The 20,315-nt window shown below is 39.1% G+C and overlaps 1 protein-coding gene across 12 annotated transcripts in view; it reads right to left on the bottom strand.

The window, feature by feature from the left end:
• The window catches only part of RBMS3 (RNA binding motif single stranded interacting protein 3), a 707,096-nt gene that overhangs the window by 313,062 nt on the left and 373,719 nt on the right, over nt 1-20,315 (bottom strand). For all 12 annotated transcript variants that reach the window (XM_014274144.3, XM_026799147.2, XM_074538955.1 and 9 more), the window contains one exon: nt 3,534-3,592. In XM_014274144.3, coding sequence (XP_014129619.1) covers nt 3,534-3,592 — 59 coding nt within the window. The remainder of the gene's footprint in view (nt 1-3,533; nt 3,593-20,315) is intronic.

Below are 20,315 nucleotides of genomic sequence, written 5' to 3'. Positions count from 1 at the left end.
TGAAAATGAGAGGTTATGTGTCAAAAGGTGTCCCTAGCAAACTCCCTTGCTATATGATTACTTTAGATCTGACTGCTTAATTCAGACCAGGGAGAAATCCTTAGATAACACTGCTTCTTATCATGACAGGAATGCTGTGGGTCCCTTTTTAAAAATCTGAGAAAAAATGGAGAATGACTTAAAGTACATCACTGAATGTCTTTCTCATTTCTCCAAAAGGAAAGCTAACACTTGTTGCTAAACAGTAACCTGTTTTAACAGATCTGCTGTTACATGGAGGTTTGAAATAATTTCTTTGCTAAATTAAATCTTTCTACTTTCAGCTTTACTCTATACCTTCATCAACACACAAATGACACTGCAATAAATTCTGAAATCACTAATCATGTGATAATTTTTATCATTGAATTTAATCCATCCTACTTCATTGGATACCCATCACAGGATGATGTGCTCATTTAACAAGATAATCTCTTACTTGGCAGAAAGTGAGCAAGACCCAAAAGACTGGGAAGGAGCAGACAAGTAGTGTGGCTTTTCTCCTTTTTTGATGTTTGAATACTGGGTTTTATTTGGGTTTTTTTGGGGTTTGGGGGAAAAGGCGGATTGGGTTGTGGGGTGCGGGGGGCAGTTGGTGGTTGTGGTTGTCTGTTGATTTTTGCTGGGTTTTTCTAGGGAATAGATGTAGACTCCACCGTTTTAGAGACAGTTTAAACTTCAAATTTCAGCAGATAGGAGAAAAAAGGTCTGGCTGAAAATGCTGTGAATAGGTGTCAACTGATTAGCAGATCCAATTTAAAAAATAAGTTCTCAATGGTTCAGTATTGCACTACCTACTGTATTGAGAGGGTTTCCTCAAAAGTTTTCCCCAGGTCTGTCATTATTCACTCTTTTCCACATTATCTTGTCCAGTGGATTAGAGAAACCATTTATTAACTGTGAAGAGGATACTAAGGAGGTAAGTGCTGCAAGCACTCTGGAGGCTTAAGATTATACTCAAATCTCAGTAAATTAAGGAGACCACAGGAAAAAAATTAGGATAAAATTCAATACAGACAAATGAAAAGTTCTAGCTCTAGGAGAGAATAATCAACAACCCAGACCAGAGTATGCAATAAGGAACGCCTGGCTGGCAGCAGCACTGGAAGAGAGTAACAAAACCAGGGGCTGCACAGAATCTCTCAGCATAAACCAGCATCATTTCTCTCATGCAACACCCTGTGCCTCAGAGATGCATCTGTATCTTAAATACAAATAAAATTATTTATATGTATACATCAATAAAGAGGAGAAACATGATCACAGAGAAGACAAATGAAACACCTCTATAATATTTTAAATCATCAAATTTAGACCATCTAAAATCCTATGCCCAGCTCCAAGTTCTTCAGGTAAGGAATGAGCTAATTAGAGAGACCAGCAAAGAGCAATATATTGAGAAATTTAAAACAAATTGCCCTAAAGGAAAAAGTTAAAGGACTAGTGTTTAGTCTAAAGAAAAGATAAGGTAGATGCAGATCAGTCTTCAAATATGTATGTTTGATGCAAAAAGGAAAGGAATAAACTGTTCTACGTGTCCACTGGGGATAAGAAAAGAAGCAATAGACTTAAATTACATCAAGAGAGATTTGGGTTAGACATTAGGAAATGCTTCATTATAGTGAGGAGAGGGAGTGTTATCACAGATTGCCTGAGGAGCTCAAGGAATCTCCACCACTGGAGGCCTTTGAGTGAAGGTTACAGAAATACTCCTCAGCAGTGGGTTAGAGCTGATCCTGCCCCAAGGCAGGTCCTGACCTCTTCAGGTCCCTTCCACTTCTGATTCCTGGGAAGGTTTTTGGCTTTTTTTGGCTGCCTTACTGAAGAGAAAGAAAATTGTATCCAGCATTTAAAGCAGTAAAACAGCTATTATTTTTATGCCATAAAGCATACTGTTAATAAATCCAATTATGTTTATGATCTTTTAATGGCACTGCTTATGTCATAAAGATCCATCTTTGAAAATAGAAATAGATATCTCTGCCCTACAGTGTAATACAACAGTATGAAAGCAAACTAACAGAAAATACAAACTCATTGTTATATGGATCCTATTAAAATGATCTTAAAGCTAACTGTAACATAAAAAAACACTAAACCCAGACACTTTTCTTTCTCAAAATTTTAGCATTCATATTCTGTACAATATTTTCACTTCACATTTTGTGTTTTACAAACAGATCCACTCCTTTCCTTGTTTACCACTGGCAATGGGAGCAAAGGAAGTTGTGCTCACAAGGGTATTCCTTTATAATGTCATCCCAAAAAAAGAAAAAAACAACACCAAACCCCAAACACAATGAGGTCTTGTTCCTGGTGTGATATTCAAAGAAATACTGAGTGATGTTATCAGAATTCTGCCAGAAGAGAGTGCCCCAAGGAAATCAAACACACATTCAGGCAAAAGCAAATGCACAGCAGTGCAAGCTTATGACAATGGCCCATGACCAACTGGGTTGGTAGAGTTTTCTAAGTCTAGAACTGCTGTCTTCCAACTTGCTTTTTTCCTGAGTAGCTGCTTCTGACAGGCAATAGATAAGATCACACAGTTCTACAAATTTCAAAAACATCTTTGGCACAGGTGGCAGGATTTTTCTCTCATCTCATAATCTCCCCAGAATGCTTCTCTGCTGCTTCTCTTCACCCCGTGTCCGGCCATTCAAAAGACAGTCCTAAACTGCAATGCCTTTTCTTTTTACTAACACATACCAAAATGCCCTCCAGGATGCGTTTCTTTTCAGGAGAACCCACTTTAGCAGATCCTATTACTCCAAAAGCACTCTGTATACCACTAGTGGAAAGCTACAGAATCACTTAAAGGAACAGTTTCTCCGCCACAGACTTAGTGACACTGCAGACTCATAAATGAGTAACAATTCTAGTCCTGAGATAGTGCTACACACGTTAGTCAATATTTCCCTCAGCAAATATAGCTACACACACACACACAACATGCTATGTTTCATTTTAAAATATTTTCATACATTAGCAAAAGAATTAGGAACATAAAACTGGAAGAGGAATTACTTCTATATCTTGGTATTGCAACTTGTATATCTAATTATGTCATAAAAAATATTTTCTTCTTCTATTAGCATATGCCAAGACTTCACAAAAAAATATAAAAATTAGACCAGGTTTTCCTTGGGAAACTTTTCCCAAAGGTTTCTCAGTTTTATATAGGAAATCAATTTGCATCACTGATGATATCATTCAAATCAGACAGCACTATGTGGTTAGAAGGCAATTTACTCTTCTGCCGAAGCAATTTGATACTTGTTCTGATTTGTGATTTTCATTTTGTTTGTTAATGAAAAAAATTAATGAGCAATGTTACTGGAAGCACAACTCAAAGCTTTGGCATTATTAAATATGTTTGTAATATACTGTGCATTATGTTGATTGCACAGTTGGAGCCAGAGCTTTGGCAGTCAAGCCACCAGTCAATCATTCAAACTGATAATGAACTCACAGGGTGGACACTTTGCACGTACCTTTGCACTGATTTGTGTTTTTGTCAAGAATTGCCTTTGTGGATACAATTTTCCCATACCTATGGAGAAAATAAAAATCAGAGGTACAAGTTACTATATTTTAGTAAAGTACATAGTGATTTTTGCATGCAAATATAACACATATCCTAGGAAGAAGTCTAGAGCTGTTGAAAAATGTTCATCTGATATCCTGGAGAGATCCCTTATGCCACTAGCTCAAACACCTTTAGAGTTCCCCAAGAGCACTTGCCACAACCTGTCCATCTCTGTTCCATGCACTGCCAACGTAAATACCAATCATAAGAAGGAATTTAGGCCACTAGTAAAGAGGCTTCTTTGAGTAAATTATTTCAAGTTTGTTTAGGTTAATACAGATGGACCACATTTCTTCAGGATTAATGAAAATGCAGGAATTATGGTCACTTTTTATACACAGGGACCAACAGCTGTGCTCATGTGTGCATCCATGTCTATGTGTATACACTCTATCTAGTTTGGATAAACAGAACCTTTGAGGTTTGTGTGCAGCTCCCAGCTCTTGCCAAGATGAATGTTACACTCATTTGAATTTATATCCCCTCCCATAGATAGCATGGCACTGCACTGCAATTTGATAGACTAAGCACAGTGAAGAGGGAATTTGGGCAGCTACAACTTGTTATATAAAGAAATTAGGCCATAAAATAGGTATCTGTGTTTACCTTCCAGAGGTTAAGACTAAATATGCAGACTTAATAGTGTCACAAAATCCAGGTAAAAGATCACAGAAGATGGCATTTATGGATGAGCATAAGACATCAGAAGAATAAGTAAAATATTTTTATTTCTCAAATCACTGATACATCCTGGTCTTCGCTGAAGAGAACTTCCCTTAAAATGCCCTTTCCTACATTTTTTAAAATTGCATTATTGATACTCTGATATATTGGGCTGTCATTTGGAGGGCTTTTCCATGAAACACAAGTTTCTACATCCACAAAGGACATATTACTAAGAAAGATTTAAGAAAATTATGTCTTCTAATGGCAAAGGAACACCCATGGAAAATAACCAACATCAATTATAAACCATTGAAACATATGACAGACAAATGTTCATTTGGTTAATCGCTATTAACAGCAATATAAATTTGGTGTTAGAGATTTCTACTCGCAATTCAGAAACCAGGATGTGGAAAACCTTGCTGCTATTCCCTTCTCTGCCTCAGCATGAAATCCACGTCTACTGCTATACAGAAAAGCACCCAAGAATTCTAAGGGCAACTAGAGCAGTGTACCACATATTTAGCAACACATTCTTCTTTGTCCTATGGGTCTGTAAACATCCTGAGAAAATCAGTCAAAAAACCACAAAAAAAAAAAAAACAGGGAGACGAAGAGGGAATGGTACCATAACTCAGAGTATAAAAGAGACTCTTGGATTTCAGTCTGGAATCAAGAAAACACTTGAATACCTCATGAAGGGGAGCAACACCTAAAGGAAAGACTGGGAATGGCCTAACTAAACATACTCTTTGATACCAGCAAAAAATTTGAGTCCTCGGCTGAAGTTTCCATACTGCAAGTGACCTGTAGCCATTCACCTTAAGATAAAGGGCACTGTCCCTGCATCACTCATGAAAGCAGAGTAAAGAGAGATGGAAAGTGAGACTTCCCATTTCTCTGTTTTTCCTTTGCCTAAGAATACACAAAAGCATTTGTTTTCATTTGAGGAGGAAAAGCATGCTTTGCTTCATTTTGTTTCAGTCTGAAACTAGTCAGGAGAAGGAGGAAAAAACTGACTTACGGGTATTAATAATTTGTGTAAACTAAGTCAAGCCCCAATTCAGATATCTTTTAGGAACCAAAAAAGTCAAACAAGCCTTTCCTTCCCTTCACCTCTCTCCCCTTTTTTTTTTTTTTGCTGACTCTGTAGACCAGAAGGATTTTGGGCTCTGGAGGCAGGCGCAATCCACTGTTCACTGCACTATGATGGGTAGGCAGTTGAGAATCTATTTTGCCATAGCTAGCTCCACTCCAACCAAATATATAAGAAATTTAATGTCAACCATGAGATCACACGCTTTTCTAACCTCAGGTGTTTCAAGAACTTAATAAGGCCTTAATACTCACTCATGTCCCACTTAATTTTATAATTCTTCATGGTAGTACCTGAAGTTGACTTTGGCCTCTAAGATATTAGAGCACATGTCTTTAGAAGGCAAAGAAAAATTCAGTTCAGTGATTTATGGCTGTTCAGTGGGTCAACCTACCCAGCAGGAAATTTGGCCTTTGCAGTGCATCTTCATTTATTTGATTTACTTAGATTTAATATCAAGTACATGAAAAACATGCAAAAACACGCCTATCTTGTACAGTCATGCACCTCTGAGAGATATATGGGAAAAGAATCCAACAAAAATCGGTGGCTAACCCACAACAACCTCAAATAAAACACAACTCTTACCTAAACTTCCGCCAATAAAAACCGACACCCAGCCTCCATTTCAGTCCAGCCACTCCTAATGAATTGATATGTTGTTCTATCCAAGTCATGTGAGAGCAAGAAGTTTACATTTCTTGCCAGCAGAGACAGGCATTTGTGGTTCCACTGCATTTATTACAGATTTCATAGAGTTATTTGCTGCGTACTGCGATCCTGCAAACATTTCATTGCACTAGAGATTTTACTCACAGAATTCTGTTTTGGTCAGGAAATGCTTTCTCCCCACATTCAAAGTTATGTGCACACCTTCAGGTTTGCAAAAACAGACATTAGAGTGGTAAGAGGCACCACAATAACAAACACTGTTATAGGCAATTAGCCATATGTCGGCGATTTAATCCACTGCTATAAACCCTGAGTGTTACCACAAGAAAGTAATTGGAATTAATTTGGACACTGTTTTACTAAATATTTCAAGTAATTATTCTACAGTAATCAGAACATCAGTTCTGATGAAGAATGTTAGTTTGTGTGCTGCATGAAATCAGGAGGGTATTTTGTTCCTACAAATGCAGTCATTTCTTTCTCTCATGTGTGAAGTGTGGTATTAAGCTATAGCTCATCTCCAAAGTTGTTTGGTTTTCTGCTTGTTTTGCCTTTAATTGGAATTTGATTCACGCAGAAGTAAAAAAAAAAATGTATTCAATGGGAAAGTTCACAAAAATAAGGATAAAATGCATCACAAGAGTTTACCTCTTGTTCTCTTATATTTAAACCTGTACATCTGTGTTCTACAAATTACTGATATCATTAATGTAAAGAAATAACAGGTATAGTGTCCTTTTTGTGAGAAAGTGTGAGCACTATTTTATTTTCTCCTGAGTACAGTTCATGGAAGTACTCTTTCAAAGATATTGAATCAAAAATTCTGGTAATAAAAGGATGACTGAATTGTGTCCACCTCCATGTCTCAACCCTTCAAAACAATGGCTGTATCATTAATGATAACCTACTGTATCACGCTATCCAAGGAAATAGATATAATGAATCTGAGCTGGCTACCTCAAAGAATGCGTCTGTGGAGCATCTGAATTGAAATTGCTGTTCAAAATGTTTCCAGGCACTCTTCCTGAAGTGTTATCTAAATGTACAGTAACCACTAACAAGATTCTTCAAGTGCTTTTAAAAATCATTGTAATTATTTATATTCAAATATGCTTTTATTTCTTTTTTATGTAATAATTTTCCTGGAAAACCAGGTGGTCAGATTTTGAAAGAGCTTCAGAAGCAACTGCACAAAATAGGACTTCACCACAATAACGAAGAACCTATGCAGTGAAATAGTGACTAGTTGTCTTTGTTACAGTTTCTCATGATATATAAGGACTGTCCAGAAAATTATAAAGTTTAAAATCTGCAGGTTCCAGAATAGAGAGCTACATTGGGGAAATACTGCCACAGCCCGCACTGATGCCCTAACAGAGACATCACTACAAAATGCTATTGGACAGCCTCTAGGAGGGAAAATCTAGTATGAAATTAAAAGCGAAGACACATTTGTGTCCTGGAAGTCACATACCACCAGAAACTGTGAGAGGATACCAGAGTAGCATCATCACATGTTGTCCCTGTTTTAACATCAGGCACCTCCCCAGCTGCTGAAACAAATTCCTATCTGGCCCAGCCCAGCCACTCTTACATTCCAAGAAACATTCAGTTGGGGGTGGAAATACCTTCTTAGAAACATAAGCAATTCTACTTTGTCTTGTATATATCAGTGAAACTGTTGAAGTCATCTCACATACGCTATTAAAATTACAAAAGTCACTTAAAAACTCTTCACTTACCAACAGCAGTAATTGACACCATGTCACACAAAAGGCAGAACTAAGGGAAGAGCTCTGCACAAAGAAACAATCTCCCTGTTCAGTCCTGGCTATAGAGCTATGTCAAAAATCTCTCTGGAGAGCCCCATCCCATTGCCCCCCACATTTTCAGACTACTCAGCAGACTCAGGAAAGATGCAAGCACTGCAAAATAAGCCCTTAATGTATGTACATCAAAGCAGATCACTTTAAGAGCTTTCAGGCAGGTGGTCGATCAGCACTTACACTGCAGACAAATCTCAACCCGCTCATTTCCAGGAAGTTATTTGATAACTGCTGTTAAAATGGAGATAGTTCCTGAAGGAAACCATTCAGCTGTGAGTGATACCCCTTGTAAGATGCATGAACCTTAACCACAGCCAACCCCAAACAGAGGAGAATCTGCTGTCTCAAAGCACACAAAGAATTTGAGCCATTTCTCCTCCTGCCTGTGGGAAGCTAGGGTGCAGGGAAGGGAAGCGGACAGCTAGGTTAGGGGACAAGTGACATTCAGCTAAGAGGCAGAGGAGCTAGGTGGCACCCACCCCACTGCTGGCAAGCAACATGCCAAGAGAAGCAGCTGACTGAGCAACAGCTGTAACCAGGAGTTGCTGCATCAAAAAACAGATTTCCTAGGAGGCCAGGCTGGTGGGGGTCATGCAAACTTTTCAATTTTTCCATGTCGTTATAGGAAGCAAAACCTCTGGGACAGGCACAGCATATTCCAATTCCATCTTTCAAGCCAACCTTGAGGCTGGCCATAGCTAGTCCTGTAACACAAGATATCTGTAGGAGCAGATAGGATAAATCTCTCACCACTCACCCCACTCTGTGCTGCACTTGTGCTGCCATCCTCCTCTACAAGGCAATGGGTGCACAGGGATGTACAAAACACAGCTTTTACCCAATTCCAACCACTGCTTGTATGCTTCAAAAAACGGGAAGCTTGGAATTGAAACTCAAGTTACCAGCATAAGAACTCTCCTTTGCTTAGTAAAAACCAATGGAGTTATTGAGTAATTTGAGTTCAGAGCTTAATAATTACATCCCCAGCATTTGAGTTCCCTCAAGGCCTCAAGCATTGCTCTGAGCACAATCCACCCAACCGAAAACTGTCTGCGTTTCTGGGCATTTAGGTAATGTATGCTTTTATCTTGGGAACTTTTGTACTGGGATGAATTTGACCAGCAGTAATTGGATTTAGATAAGCAACTCTGAGGCTCTTTCATTCTTGTGAATTAATATCTAAATAGCATAACCAGGTTTATTTTGTTTAAAGCAGACTCTATTAGGCAATTCATGGGTTTTGGGAGAAAATAAAGCCCACATTATGAAGACCTAAAATATGGAAAGAACTGCTGTTGAATTTCTTGGAGAGACATTTTTCCTATAATACACTGTGACATGAACTTAAAATGTCCAAACACATACAAAGGGGAAATTCACTTTAAAAAAACTTTTAATGTATTTGCATTATAATTTCTGGGTATTTCATATACTGCATGGCATTTTAAATGCTTGCATTTTTTCCCCAAAATATAAGACATTCTGTCCTGTAAAGACTGAGTTGCTTTGTTGCCCTTTCTCTGCATATTGTTTTTAATTAAAAAAAAAAAAAACCTGAAAATCCCACATAAAATTCTCATATTCACACAAAAACACAACAACAAAATACATGCCACTCACACCACCTCACACAGAGCAGTGCATGGCTTGGGGAACAAACAGAAGGAGCTGCTTGCAGGAAACTGATGGTGGATTGGACTGACAAGACCATGCTTCTGTAAGAATTTAACATTTAGATGCTCTGTCTTCTCTAATTACTTTGGTCTGGCTGTCATGTTTACAAAAAAATCATTCCTTCACTCAGTAAAATACAAGCTCTTCACACTGTCTCTCACAGTATCCCACTGGACAAAATGTCCAGCATACAGCTGGATAAACGCATCTTGCAATGGGTGAGCAACTGGCTCATGGGTTGGGCACAAAGAGTCACAGTGAATGAGGGGACACATACTGGGGTTTCACTATATGGGATTGAAAAACCCCACTAGTGGGGTTCCACAGGGTTCCATCCTCAGCCCAGGGTTCAGAATCTTCATAAATGGCTTGGGCACAGGACTGGAAAGGATGCTAAATTTGCAGAGAATACAAAAGCGGGAGGAGCTGTTGTTTCTCTCAAGGGCAGAGAGACCTTGACAAATCCCCAGACTGTGAATCACCAACAGTATGAAGTCTAACAAGGGGAAGTGACAGATTCTGTGCTTGGGACATGGCAACCCTGGGTGCATGGACAGACTGGGGAAAGAGAGGCTGGAGAGCAGCACTGCACAAACAGACCTGGGGGTCCTGCTTGATGGCAAGTGGAATGAGAGCCAGCAGTGCCCTGGCAGCCAGCAGGGCCAGCCCTGTCCTGGGGCCATCAGGAACAGCATCACCAGCCAGGCAAGGGAGGGGATTGTCCTGCTCTGCTCTGCACTGGGGCAGCCTCACCTCAAGTCCTGTGTGGAGTTTTGGATGCCACAATCTAAGAAAAGTATAAAGCTAACAGAGTATCCAAAGAAGGGCTGTGAAGATGGTGAGGGGTCTGGAAAGGAAGCCATATGAGGAGCAGCTGAGGTCTCTTGGTCTGGAGGAGATTGAGGGGAGACCTCATTGCAGCCTGCAACTTCCTCATGAGGAAGAGGAGGGGCAGGCACTGGTCTCTTCCCTGTGGTGACCAGTGACAGGACCCAAGGGAATGGCCTGAAGTTGTGACAGGGGTGGATTAAATAAAGGTTCTTCACACAGAAGGTGATTTTGATGATCCTAGTGAGTCTCTCCCAGTTCTGCACAGAATATTCTGTGAAGTCAGTAAACAATCTAGACTGACAACTTGTCCAAGAGTTTCAGGAATGTCACCAAAAAAGGAAGAGGGGCCTCTTAAATCTTTTGTTTGTACATCTAAACCAGCCCTGAGTCATTAGCACCAAATTCTGAAAGGGCAGCTCAGCAATTTTGAAACTGAGACTTTATATTTCTGATCCTACCAGCACAATGAGAAGCCTAGTTTTAAACAGACAGTAATGAACATTATAGTATGTGGGAAGAGTAAATTTTCAAGAGAATGCAAGCTGATGAATCACTAAAACAACATATACATATTCAATAGTATCTTCTGGTACAGATATTTACTACTAAGTGTGTAGTGATTTCACTCATACATGGGCCAATTAGGCACCACTGTCCCACCTCCACTGAAAATATATTTTTTGGAACTAGGAGAGAGAAAAAGCTATGAAATCCATAAAATAACTACATTATATAACATGTCTATAAACACTATTTTTGCTTTAGACAAATAAAATCCAAGATCTTATCATTCTATTAAAGAATGGTTCCATGTTAGGAAGAAAGAACCTAAAAAGCTATTTTAGATTATGGATCATGCAATTTACAGATCATACTCAGAAATCCCACCCTTCAGAAAATGCAAGCACCATTTATCTCAAATCACAGGGCTCTAATACAGCCCTGGAAGGCTGTCTTAGGTCCTTTGGTGCTCTTTTATTGAAGAATAGGGAAAACTTAGAAATTTTAGTGAAGTTTGCTTCTTGTAAAATTTCAACAACCTCAGAAAGATAATCCTGTAAATAAACAGGCATATAAAGAAACACCTATAACTAAAAAATTCCTTTGCTGTTAAAATTCTAGCTTTCCTTTCCAAAAGAAAATCTACTGCTATTAAAGCCCAGGAATGTGTCTTGCCTTCACCCTCATTAATTGAAAGGCTTGTCTCACATTCAAGTTAGAAATGTATTTACAAGACAACACATATTTACCAGAAAAGAGAAGGTCATACTTCATATTCAAACTAATCTGCATTTATATATCTATATATGAACCTTCACCTCTGGAAAAACAATTTCATACAAGAGTGTACAGGTTTGAAGATTTATTGCAATTCTTTTAAGTATTTGGGAAATTAAACCAAGTAAAACAGAAGCTGAAGTAAATGAAATTTAAACAGACACAACATTTGTTGAAACAGTAAGACCTTGAATTTTCAGACCTGCAAGATGTATATAATTTTAGTAGTTCACAGGTAGCTTTTCCTGTAACCTTGTCCCTTTCTTTGCCAAAATCAGAATAAGAATTTTTTCAGCATATAAATTAAATTAAGTGGCTTAATCTAACACTTTCAGACATCAAAGATAGTTTTTTCATTGCCTTCAGCAGGTTCAACCTCAAATGCTATAGACAGAGTTTACAATACGGCTATCACACCCTTGTCACCCTGGACAGAATAAAACACCACTTAGTAATGTGGCACTCTCCACAATAGCCTGACATTTTACAGAGTTTTTCCCTAGCTTGTTGGAAATAAGACACTTGGCTATTAGCTGCAGTTTCTAGTCTAAATGCTGTTTATTCTTAATTAGTGCTATGCATTATATTCATATTAAATCTGTATATTTAAGTATTGAAGCTATTTAAGACTATTTAAAAATTAATTACATTATTGTATATCATATCAAAATTATTACATTTATGTTTTGACTTTGACAGAAAACTATGTTTTTCCCTCACAGTTCTGCCATGACAAATAACCACTGTTAATAATTAATTAGCAAAATATTCTACAGTTGCTAAATTAAGTATGGAAAACTAAATTCATGCATAAATTACTAACTATGATTTCATGCAGTACAGTTCAGTTCTTTTTCTGGGCCATCATTAAATCTTCAGTTACTAATTATTCCACATTTTCACGAATTCAGATGTCTTAAAAAATAAAATGCAACTTTTGTTTGCAGACACTTAGCAGTGCCTCTAAATTTTCTGTATGATAGCAGGCACTATTGGGAAGACAGTTTAGGGAACTGAAACCTTTAAGAGAAAGAGATGTGGTTTACTGTAGCCTGTCACAAATGATAATGCCAGGCATACCCTAATTTTCAAAAGGCAGTGGATTTACTAAAAGTCCAAATCTTTTCTAGGATAAAGACATTGCTCATCAGCACTGGAAATAAAAAAAACGAATCAGTTCTTCAAACTTAAAGAATTTCCTCTATCCAACAATTCAATTATTTTAGTTATTTGTGGAAATACCTCCCCTCTCCCTAACATATCATTCCAAAATGTAGAATTTGTTTGCTTTGTATGTTCTAGCATGCTGTGCTATCTTGAATCCAATTTCTCATTCACAGTCTTGCTTACTTACGGAAGATTCATTGTTAAATTACAGTTGGTATGAACCAGCATGCCAGCATACCATGATATTAATCTCTGAAGTGTTCAATCATTTAACAATAGCCTCATTATTCAAGGGAACTCTGAGAATTCAGTTTGCGAAGATTTTCTGACATTTCACTAAAACAATTTACTCTTAAAAGAATTCAATGACTGCAATATAGTGTAATATATATATGTATATAAACATGCCTCAATCAGATGGCTCCTCTCTAATAATAGACAAGAAAAAGAAGAGGAATTGAAAAGAAAAGGAATTACAGATAAAAGCAAGAATTCCAGCTACCACCAGGGACCGTGAACTCAAACTGATAATTTAAAGCTAAAGCATTTTATAGGGTTCACACAGAGGCCACTTGAGTCAAATGTGTGAGTGAGACTTCTTGAGTTCACACAGCTCCCATTTCATTATTTACAAGTAAGAAAAATCCAGGTACCTGGGTTGTCTTTAGAAATAATATAGTTTTGAGAGGAACTGTTTCTTCAGTATTTTACATTGCAAAATACATCATTTGGGAACTACATCATAGAAAATATTCTTTTCCTTCAATATATTTAGTTTAATCCTTTTATTTCCAGAGCTGGAATGTCACAGTTGTATTCACTTTCCAAAGGCTGAACTTTGAAAAAAGTGGCACAGAGGCACGTATTTTTTTTCTGTCTGAAATTTTCAAGAAGAAACAGCAAGAGCTTGGATTTGGATTTTTACAATTATGCGGGCAAAAGTTCACACTGCTCACTCAGAACTGGGACAGAATACCTCTGGGTTTGAGTTCCTTTGAATTTTAATTCCATCTAGTATATTTATAAAAGCAAAGATTTTTTAGTCCATTTATTTGTACAACTCTAACACAATGACAGGCTCAGAAGAGTGTGTGAAAGCAGATTTGATAAGCTATTTGTCCGTGATACTTTTGAATACTCACGCACATGTACAATTTCAGGCATGTTGAACTTAAACAGGATGAACGACATTTCTCAAGGTTAAATTATGTTTGTAGGCTCATAAATTATTGTGCTTGTTTGGTGTGGAAAGTTCTCCCTACAGCCTCAACACAGCAAACAGATGTACACAGGACATACAAGTGCATGTTCCCTGTCAGCCAGGGCTTTGCTTTCACCAGTGCCAGGCCTATAACCACCACAGAAATTAGCTTGAAGACAAATCTGCTGTGGCTGGTAACTCACCACAACTCCCAGGTATTCACCAAAACCTTCTCTTGAGCAATAGTTATGTCAACAATTAAATTCAAACTAGGCAAAGCTGCCCCACACACAATATAGATACACAATTATGAATAATGTAATAATATTTTTTATGTTTTCAAATCCACTAAAAACTTGCAGATGAATGCAGCATTAAATTAAGTCACCTGATATGAAAACACATTTATGGGTTTAAGAAGATAATTTGTTTAGAGTCTTTGTCTATTGTATAAATAATTATTCACTCTTTATTATCCAAAGACAGATGGACATATTTGAACATATGAGCCTCACTATGTCAGGTGGATAAATATCTTTGGAGGGGGAAAGCTTATTGAAAACTTCACTTTGGATCAGACTCTTGCTTTCCAGAAATGTGGTACCCTTCTGCTGGCTCCAAGGGCTGCCCTAATTTACACTGATGGAGCAATTGCCCTTGTCTTGAACTGTTGAAGATCTACTTTGAGAAAACATCAAGAGGGAGGTTGTGCAGCTTAACTAGCACACCCTGTAGCTCCTGCTCATCAGTCAACACTTCTGAGCCTATGAAAAACAAAATTTTATTTAACCAAAATCTTGCGCCAGCTGCTCCCACTGGACACCTTGGCCCTGAGTCTTCTACAAAAGAAAAGCCAACACTGGCAATTGCTGTGCTCTGCTGTGGTTCAGTTTGTGCCCAAAAACAGCCAACAGGGACCAGGAAGGGATGAGACAAGCCATGGGATTCACTAAAGAAATAAACTCTTTATAGCCATAGAGTCTTCATTCCTTAAAAGGACACACGGTTGGTCCTGCTAGGCAGAACCCTAGAAGGAAAGCAATAAAGAGATGCATTGTAGCCCATCCTTTCTGAAATATCCATGGGCAGATCTACAGAAAGGCACAAGAATTTAAATACTTTATATTTCTGCTGAAGATTTTTACCCCGGGAACATAAGACTCACTGAAAAAACACAGTGAGCCCATTTTGAAATCCAACCAGTAATGCTGAATTTGGAAGCAATTTAGCTTCAATTGCTTGGGAGCCCTCAAGAAAAGACTTTTGTATATTACTGGCTTCAGGCATCTTCAAATAAACTAATTAAATAAGATAAAATCCTCAAACCATATAAAGATACACATGGAAAATCTGAGACCTCATTCTGAGTATTGGACATACTTTGAGAGAGAGAGAACTGTGATTCCCTGGGATAAATCCATGTCTTCCCAAAGCTGGTCAAGGAGCTCACTGTCAATTGCTCTTTAATGCACAAGAAAAGGTTATGAAGTTAATTTTGATATTTGAAAAATTACAAATAAATAAATAAATATGAGATATCCTTTTCTTTTTCTTATATATTTCAAGCCCCTGTTATAGACTCAGCTCTGTATTTTCATGTTTCTCTTTAGAGTCATGAGGGAAAGAAACCTACATTTTTATAAGAATTGAAAGCTGAGTTTTCTACCTTATCACATGCCTAAGGAACTAAGGGTTTAAGAAACAAATACTGTGAACCTAGCAATAAAATTTTGAGGCATGGCAACACCAAGGGCTACGTCTTCATTAAATATTAGTGAACAACTTCAGCTAGGGTAAGAACACTGCTTGACAGTTGCATGGTTTGGGTCCCAGAAAACAATCCCAAGGAAAAAAAAAATTATAGCAAGGAACAAATCCAGCCTGTGATCTATTCCCTACTTTATAAAAAGAGCTGGATTTAAAGACAGATCAAAACCGCAGTGCTGACACTCCTCAATGCTATCTCACACATAAATAACAAGTATATCCTATACTGATAAATTATATTCCAGCATAGCTGTTCTGCCAAATATAATCTCCCAAAGGTGCTGGGTTTGAAAATTAGTAGCTCAATGATCACCTATAGCAGCAAGCTGTCTGCTTTTTGAACATCCCATCAGAAGCAGTGCAAGCACAAAACCTATGTAAAAGGGTCGCAGTCATCCTTCATGGAGTCCAACACACATCCTACAAGAAACAGGCAAATATTCTGCAAATATTTACAACTGTGAATGACTAAATTAATATCCTAGACAGTCCTGAACTCACCCAATGGCCAGCTTTCATCAACCCAGCACTTGCAGTATCAGACCATGTACTTATGCATTCCTGAAACATCTTATTCATCAACAGCATTTGCACTCTTTCCTCCCACTGACTCAGACTTTGGGAGTTTCTGACCCTTTCCATTACTGCTGTTCAAGAAAGGAAGTTCTCAAAAGACCAACATCTTGAGTAAGAAGCCAAGGCAAAAGAAAAGGTCTGCTCTAGCTACTCATTTCCCATATGCCTTTGCCCTTCGCTTTACTTGGGCTTGTTCCAGAGACCACAGAGATCAAGAGAAAAACCTGTGGATTTGCCTTGTTTTGCAATTTCTGAGAGCCTTTAAATGTTACTCTACATGCAACATTCCATTTTTTAAGACAATTTCCTATGTTCAGACTTCAGTTTCTTTGTGTTTCCCACATTCTCAGGACAACAGCTTCTTTGTTCAAGCTTCCATGTTTATAGTATGTTATCTTATCTCTGGTTTAGCCTTTAATATTGAGCAGAGTCAGAAAAGAATCATCCTCTTGTTTGAGATGCAAAGGTTTATGTCTGCTTACATTTTTAAGATACACAAACATACTTTAAAAAGTCTAAGAAAACATACTCTTATTAATGCTGTTATCTGAACAATGATATTTAACCCCAGTTGCAGCTTAGTTCCCTTATCTCCCCTGTGAAATAGCTTTTGTTTCGCTAGGATGCTGTCATGTAAGTCTCATATCAGAGTCTGAAAAAACTTTCCCCAGCTCTGCAAAGGGAACAGCAAAGTTGAATTAGAAGGAAATTCACAGAAGTGAGTGTCAAGCAAACTGTTACAGCAGTGGGGGAGGGCAGGAGAATTTCCATAGCCTCGAGGCCTAGTTGAGAGAGACACTCAATGTCCCAGTGAAACTGATTCAGAGAAGAGACACAAAAGCATAAGAGTGGAGAATGGCAGAAAAATCCAGGCCCTAGTCTGAATTCCCAAACTGCACCTGCCCATGATGAGGAACACAAGGACCTGCCCACACCACAGCCATGCCAGTTTTGCAGGAGACCACGGCTGTGTTCTCACCTGGCTTTGACCCAGGTTTCACTGCATGGCTCTAAAACCCAGAAGCATCTTCAATAGAGGCTCCTTCAGGAACTGCATGCTGTGAATGTGAAATGCACGCTACTGACTCAGTTCTGCATGCTTTTCCCTATGTAAAAGAAAGCACTTAAAAAGAGAAAAAAGAGTCATCATTTGTTTAAACCCCAGGCAGGGTTCTCACCCAACCTCCCCATGTCCCCCATCCCCAGCCTTCTCCCAGAGGCTGATTTCTTGCCCACCTCTAAGATTAGTTTGTTCAAGACCAGCTCAATTTTGACAGGGGAAGAAAAAAACCACCTTGAACAGAAAGGCTTTTGAGTCTTCCCTTACTTTTGAAGCCTTTGTATTTTTTAATCCCTGCTCTACCAATTTTGTCCCCTATTCCCCTCCTCCCCTTCAGTGGAAATTTTCTACTCTTTACAAGCCTGTCTCTCTGCAGAAAATTGATTTCCCCTAGGATACAGCCATCCTACTGTTCTATGCATGGTCATTAATGACCATCCTGTTCACCACAGAGACAGACAGACACGGTGGCACTCCTCCCCTGCTCCTTAGCACAGAAAGCACACGGGGAAAAATTGTAACAGCCTCAGAGCTCAATCATACCAAGAGTTCATCATCCCCAGAAAACACCATACAAAATCCCCAAATGAGCTATTACAAGAATAAAATGATTCTTGCTGGTTTCTGTCACTCTTTACTTCCACTGCATTAGACTGAATTTTTTTTAATCTCTCCCAGGTAACAACCATTATGTAGTTTCCTCTCTCCCAGGGGAGCTAGTTCCCTTCTTCCTCCACATGGAAACAAACTCTAATCAGAAGTTACTTGGACTCATACAGGTTTTTACTTGGGGGCTGGCATCAGGCTATCCAAAGGCAGAATGCATTTCAGCACAGACTGCACAACCTGACTGAAGATGTGAGAAAATAGCTGGGTGCTGCACTTCTTGCCATTTCAGCGGCTTTGCAAGTAGTGTACCTGCTGGCTTCACCATCTTACATGTAAGGTGGAGATCTGCCACCTTACCTCTGACTGCAGCAACATCTCATCCTTGGAGTGACAGGCAATTCTCCCCTTGACTCTTGGTGTCTCTGATGCTGCCAATGGGTAGCACAAAATAACTGTACTCACAAAGCTGCTTAAGCCTTCTCTAGAAACATCTTGTGGATGGACTCTAAATTGACTCATCTTCTCTTTGACCCATGAGGTTCTTGTAAGAACTTCCTTTTGTCCCTGCAGCTACAGGGAGGTACAATGGGGGACTCAAAGTCACAAGCTACATTACTAGTTTCAGCAGGACCAAATATAAGGAAAATTATTCATAAAGCTTAAAGATGGATATAGAGCTGGCTTTTGTGCTTTCTGTTTAATATTCAGCTTGGTTCCAATGAATTTACATTAAATAAAAAGGAGCAATGTCTTTAAATCAAAAGGCAAATTTTAAACAAAAGAAAACCTTTTTAGTGACTGTGATCAGAAAAAAACCCAGCTCTAAAAATTAGCTCTGAAACTGGAAGAGGGCCTTAGCTACTGAACTGTAACTGGATCTGAACAATGTCAACACAGTGAATGCCTGATGCAGCACCTCAGAAGAGCTGGGGTGGGGAAGTGCCCAGACCAAGATGTTCATATTTAAATCTCACATTGTCCAGCTACACTATGTATATTGTGCCGCAATTTCTTTATATAACTCTCAATAATGCTGGCTGATATTAACCAAGGAAATCCTCTGCATGCAAACAGGACAACCCACCCCACCTACACCCACTGTAGGTCTCATAAAATCACACACTCTGTGGAAATTTCCAAATACCTCGACACAATATGGGTGAGTTAAGGATAAAGTTTCAAGCCTGAACTCCATAATTTCCTGTCTTTTGCTGGTCTACGCAGCCCTTTAATGCTACGTTAATATCATTTCTGGGGGTGTGATTGAATTACCCGCCACTCCTGATGCCAGCATTATGGATTTCTGTGTAACAGGAGAGCACACTTTACTGCTCATACTGTTACTAAATACCATTAAGCAGAGCAGCTGCAACCCTCCTGATAGCAGGACTGGAGGGCTACCTCGTTAGGAGGGACAAGCACTTTACTGCTGGCACACAGCCTGAATCCCAAGAGCCCTCAGCACGTCCAATTTGCCCTGATGTCCCCACCAGGCAGCCTGCCACAGCATATCCCTCAGCCAGAAAAGGTCCCCAGGCCTCTAAGTCTGCTGAGATGCAGAGATCTCTCTCACATGCAGAGATCTCTCTCACAGGCTCAACATCCCGAGTCCCACGCGATGCTGTCGTGACTTGGCAGCTTGAAAAGATAGAGATGTATTTACTTGGAGACCTTTTGGCTCCAGGGGCAACAGAGAGGGCTGCTAAACTGTCCACTGAGAGCATGCCTCACACACTGGTTGGTGACAGCTACTAACTAGTGGCACAGTGCTTTAAAAATCTCTTTCCCAAGTCTTTGTAGAGAGATTAAAACACCATACGTACGTGAATTGCAAAAACCCCACAGCAGCCTCCAAAGGGAGATTCAACACCAGTTTCTCATCAATATCCTTGCCCTGCCAACCAGCACCTCCTAAGCAAATATGAGCTGACTACTCTGCAGACACATCCCTCTTTAGAGGAGGATTGTATCAGAGAAGAGAGGGAGAGATGAGGAGCAATGAAAAAAAGAATGAGGGAGAATGAGGAGTTTACACATGGTTGGCTCTCTACACACTGACAGACGAAATCATCCAAGCAGTTGCAATGAGCTGTAGTTACACTTCCTGCCTCTCTAATCCACCTCTTCCTCATCAAAAAATGTCTCTCTGCTGCCTATGTAGCTATACTTGAACAGAAGCAGTGGGATTGCTAGCAGCTCCTAGCAATGAGCCCCATGTCCTCAATGGACTATGAGAACAGCATGGCAGGGACACAGGAGGGACA

This window comes from Zonotrichia albicollis, chromosome 1, assembly GCF_047830755.1.
Source record: "Zonotrichia albicollis isolate bZonAlb1 chromosome 1, bZonAlb1.hap1, whole genome shotgun sequence".
Taxonomy (NCBI): Eukaryota; Metazoa; Chordata; class Aves; order Passeriformes; family Passerellidae; genus Zonotrichia; species Zonotrichia albicollis.
This window is presented reverse-complemented; position numbering and strand designations above follow the sequence as displayed.